Source organism: Meleagris gallopavo, chromosome 1 (assembly GCF_905368555.1).
Source record: "Meleagris gallopavo chromosome 1, MGAL_WU_HG_1.1, whole genome shotgun sequence".
NCBI classification, from domain to species: domain Eukaryota; kingdom Metazoa; phylum Chordata; class Aves; order Galliformes; family Phasianidae; genus Meleagris; species Meleagris gallopavo.
Window position 1 is genome coordinate 115,833,451 of NC_139404.1, and position 5,316 is coordinate 115,838,766.

The 5,316-nt window shown below is 52.6% G+C and overlaps 1 protein-coding gene across 1 annotated transcript in view; it reads right to left on the reverse strand.

The window, feature by feature from the left end:
• Positions 1 to 1,880: 1,880 nt before the first annotated feature.
• The window catches only part of POLA1 (DNA polymerase alpha 1, catalytic subunit), a 191,101-nt gene continuing 187,665 nt past the window's right edge, over positions 1,881 to 5,316 (reverse strand). The window contains exon 37 of the mRNA XM_019622071.3: positions 1,881 to 3,093. Coding sequence (XP_019477616.2) covers positions 2,921 to 3,093 — 173 coding nt within the window. The 3' untranslated portion in view covers positions 1,881 to 2,920. The remainder of the gene's footprint in view (positions 3,094 to 5,316) is intronic.

Genomic DNA, 5,316 nt, shown 5'->3' on the forward strand with positions numbered 1-5,316 from the left:
TGTTCGTTCCGTGGGCGTTTTTGGCGGCGCAGACTGAAATATCGTTTTGTTGTTTGCTTGGTGATGGTGGTGGCTTGGTTTGGTTTGGTCGTTTTTGTTTTTTTTTTTTGCCATGCGGAAAAGGGGTTCGCTACGGAGCCGGCACGCAGTAAGAAACGCCATTCACCGCTCGGACTCCTCGAGCCGAAGCTCCGCTCACGGCAGAATCGCGCTTCTGCAGGCGGCAATTTCGCTAATCCGGGGGTTATTACGGAGGGCCCTCATTAGGATCGCGGCGCTGCCAAGCAATCCCATCACCGCCTGAAAAGAAGTTTACCCCGCGCCGTAGAGGCGGCGGCCGTATTTACCCCGCGCGGTCATTGGCGCACAGCTGCGGCCGCGCACGGAGCCCCGCGCAGCGCTGCGCTCCTCCGAAGTGCGGAGCGCTGAATGGAGCGGCTCCCCTCGCCCCGCCGCGGCCCCGGCGCTTTCTGCTCTCATCCAATTAGCGCGGTGTATTAAGCGGTTTATCATCTCATAGTCAGCTATTGAGAAAAACAAGGCGAACACTTTGCAATAGAGCCTGCTCTCCTTTGACACCCTCAGGTACTTACATATTCCACTGTGCTATGAATAATAGAGGAAGAATAGAGCGCTAATTCCCTCATCAAAGAGCGCCTTGTCTGCTGCTTTGCTCAACAACACCATTCCGATCAAAAGAAAAGCAATAAAGCTTAGCATAACAAAACGAAACCTACTTATTAGCTTAGTGGTTAAATTAATGCAGAGCCGTCGCTATTCAACGCCGAGGTTTGAAAACAGCCTCCAACCACCCCATAATGCTGCCGTCGGGATGGAGGAATTTTAATCTGAGCTGCGAGGCCGCCGCAGATGAGTTAATCTATTAAAGAGCGATGAGGAGGGCTCGCGGGGCCGCGCCATTCAGCGCAGCGAGCGGACGGCTCCGGCCCGGGACGCGGCGGCTCTGCCCCCCCCCGCACCCCCAGCGGCCCCCGCCCGGCCCGAGCGGACGCGGAGCCCCGGGGCCCGCCGGCGGTGCGCGGCCCCGGCGCCGCTCGAGGGACCCCGAAACGCCCCGACGGGGGAAAAGGGCCCTTCCCCGGCCGACCCCCCGGCCGCTGCTCCCCTCGGCAGCGTTCCCCGGGCTCTCGTAGAATCTAAACATCCCTAAACTCCCAAATTAACAGGCTCTTCAGCCGTAATTATCCCGGTAGCCACAAGTGCCGCGGGCTCAGGGCTGCTTTTCCGAGCCGTTCTGCCCGGTTACCGTCAGGGATATCTGCACGATCCTAATTGGGCCGGGCGCTACGAAACTACGAAAACCCAAACCCGAGCGAAATTACGGCAGCGGTCCGGCAGGGAGCTGCAGCATCCCGGCGTCGCTTTGGGCCGCACGTTCCCGAGAAACCTCCCCGGGAGTCTCCCCGACAGCCCGGGCGTCACCTCGAGGGGCTGCGGCCGCGGGGCACGGCACCAGCACACAAACGGATCGGCCGGGCGCCGTTTCTCGCACGCCGGGACCGGGCGTGAGCGGAGTCCGAAGAGTTTGGCCCCAGAGCCGCTCCGGGCATTCGGGCACGCTCCAGCCGCCCTCGGGCCCGCAGCACCGCCCAGCGAGCTCGCAGCTCTCGCTCAGGGCCGAACGAAAGCCGTGCAGACGCCGCACAGCCACGCGCGGCCCTTCCGTGCCCAACGCTGACGCTCCGTGAGGCGCACGGAAGGCTGCAAGCGGGCCCTTCCATCGGCCCCGGGACGCAGCGATGCGGCCCCCGTGGGGAGCTGCCGACAGTCAGGCAGACCGAGCCTAATGCTTTCACTAGAAAATTTCATTTTATTTTTTCCATCAAGTGCTAAGAAAACTTTGCATTTTATACCGTCGATGATTTAAAAGAACGCTTTAATGGCCTCACATTAATACATCGCATTGCAAACGTAACGGCAAACAAGAGTACAACGATATTTGGTGTACAAAAGCTCTACCCAAATTTACTCCTTGTTCTTGTCGTGTGTTTGTCACTTTACTAAAAGTAAATGGAAAATACAATTTGTTCATAAAACCTTTAAAACCCCCGATACAGTAACTATTACAGAACAGCGACGACGATGCTCCTTCCTTCCCCATTACTGTTTACAGTGCCATCCAAATACACATTTCCCTATCGACAGCTCGCATTCAGATGAGGAAAGAAGTGACGTACATTTATTTTCTGCCTATGTACAAAACATGTTTCACTCACGTATGTATCTATACATCCACATAAAACATTTCTAATCTGGCAAAACACCGTGCTTAGAGACGCCCCGTGAAGATACCAGAGACAAGTTGGTCCTCTGTTCTTTGCGCCTCCAGGCTTCAATCGGTCTCTACCTCGTTTTGAAAGGAAAGCATCCCTACCTCGCTCAGAAGGACATTTAAAGGCATTTAGGTTTAGCATTGTTTTTAATTGGTATGTTTATGATCAGGAAGGAGATAAACTGTGAAAAGGCAAAACATTAGTGCTCCTACTGAGACCTCCACTAACCTCTCTTCCTGAGAGCACCTCTACTAAATACCCTGGAGCAAAGTCTAGGATCACTTACATTCCAGCAACTCTCACTGGGAATTATCCAATTAAAGCAGCAATTCCCCCACCCCCTTTTCCCTCATAGGTCTGAACACACAACAAAATACATTGCAAAAATCGACTGCTCCATGTTTTAATAACCCTGGCTTTTCGGTGGAGAAAAGAATCGGAGATAAAAACACCTCGAATGTACCGCGTCCACGCGGACCGTGCATCCCATTTTCATCTTTCGTTCTTCCTCCACCAAACCAAAGATTATTAAAACACTACGGTGCTTCCCGACACAGAGCACTGCTCAGGAGATCCTTATTTTTAAGCAAGTGGTTGGCCCCTCTGCTCCCTCCACGTTCCGTCCATCACTGTCTTTCACTGCTGGACTCTCCCACGGATCTTCCCATGCTGACGGAGAAGAGTTTGCCGAGGTTCACTTCCGAGTAGCTGCTCAGGGACAGGCATTTGTCTACCGTGCTCTTCAGTTTCCTGTAGGCGTCGGTCACTTCCCTCCTGAGGGACTTCCTCTTTACAAACTCTGACAGGACAAAGATGAAACAAGAGAGGAGGGTTAAATAAAGTGCTTTTGCATTCAATTGTGGTATTTTAACACAAGGAGAAAAGAGGACAAAGTTGTAGCTAGCATCCAAAGTCACCATTCACGGCAAGCTCTTCTGCTGCCTTCCCTACCATGAGGGATAATGGGACTAACTGGCTGTGAAGAACCAGGTTCCTTAGCACGGGGAAAACTTCACAGAGTCCCTCAGGGTCTGACACAGGGTGAAATTCTGCCTACAGCCAAGCCTGGCTTCAGGTCAGTCCAGGAAACCATGACTCCCACATTCATGCTGCTGCTGGCATGGCATCGCCTGGGATGAGCCCAACACTGATGCCACGGTCCCCAAACACACCCCTCACACAGTGGGTTCCCCTATGTGTGCAGATGGGAGTTGTGGTGCTCAGCACTATGGGGATGCCCAGCCAGGAAAATTCCACACTGTGCTGCCCTAACATGAAAACGCTCAGTATCTCAATGGGGATTCATTGGGTTTACCTGATATACAAATGAAAATGTTAATTCCTACAACATATGATCAATAAAACCCGTGAAGAAATGTCTGAAGCACGAGACATTAATTACTTGTGTGTTTGTGTGTGTCCAAGCTCACGTCCACATGCCTTAGCAACAAAACTACAAGTAGTTCTGGCTATATGTTATGCTGTCAGGCAACAAAGAGACCTCCACTCCCTTTCCAAGAGCTTTTACTGAGCAGCACAGGTTCAGATGGAAAACCAAACCTGACACCAGTGAGGTTGGTTTGAGGGAAGGTGTGGGGCTGAGAGGAGGGACACGCTGACTGGGTCTGCCCGTGTGAGGGAGGTAACAAAGCACTTCTGTGCCCAACAGTGACAGAGGACTAAGCTGGGCCTGGGCGGGCAGGCCAGCAGATGGCATGTCCAAGGAGATGGGATCATGGGATAACCAACGGGGCAGCCTGTGCAGCCTGTGGCCGCCTCCACCCCCAGCACAGGCGGGTATTTTGCAGAGCCTCAAAGAGGCTGTAGGAGAGCTCAGCAATGAGCTACCGGGGGCAACGCAACCGGCAGCGTTCTACTGAGGAATCAGCATCTGCTCTGGTTCCCATGTTGCTCACGATGTTCCTCTCAGCTGCTCTGTGCGATACTATGAAATCTCTAAAAATTCAATTAAAATTTCAATTAGAGGTGGCAGTTGGAGTAACTGAGTACACTGATTGCCAGCACTTTGGTGCGCAGCTTTCATGCACGCTTGTGAGGAAGGTGTGCTGCATGCTGCTGTGTTCAGCTTTAGGTATTTGTATTTACAACTTGGGGCAGTTGGAAGTGAGCTGAAAACACCACATTCTTGCCATTACTCAAATGGCAATGGAATTATGCTTATTAGTGGAACTAAATTTCCCTTATACTGCACCACAAATACAATAAAAACTCTGATTACAAGAACCTGCTCAGTAACAGACTGAAGTCACTACGGCATAAACACCTTTAATGATCCTGAAATTATTTCAACGTAGGGTTTAATTAAACAAACCGTGGAAACTGCAGTAACCAGATCCATAAAAACACCAAACCCACATTGCCACCAATTCAGCACCGGCTAGTTCACGTGTTTCCAAAATCAATAATGCGCTCAATGGGTTCATTTGCCACTGCTCACACCAGCAGAAACCATGGTGTTGTACCAACAAACTGCAGAGAATACCCTACTTGCAGCTCAGGAGTTGTGGCTGCCCCATCCCTGGAGATGCTCAAGGCCAGGTTGGATGGGGCCCTGGGCAGCCTGAGGTGGTGGGGGGCAGCCCTGCCCACGGCAGGGGTTGGGGCTGGGTGGGCTTGAGCTCCCTTCCAACCTGAGCCCTTTTGACTCTATGAAAACCCAGTTAAAGACAGTTTGAAGTGTCCTGGAGCTCAGGAGGGACCAAGGTGAGTGCTTTCAATACACAGAAGCATCTGGCACGTACAGCCAGAATGGGAAGGCCACCGATGGCGAGAACAAGGCATGTGACAGGGCAGTGCTGAGAGCACAGGACATCACACACAGCCCCCATGCAGGCCGTGCTCAGCCCCAGCCTCTACGCCAGCAAGACTTCCATCTCCCCCCCATCAATCTGAACTGTAATTACACCCGATAACCAGCCTGTTTCAAACACTCCTTAGACTTTTGCACCGGCGAGCTGAGGAGGGTGGCTGAGAAGAAGGGAGGCACACGAGGGGCCTGGCT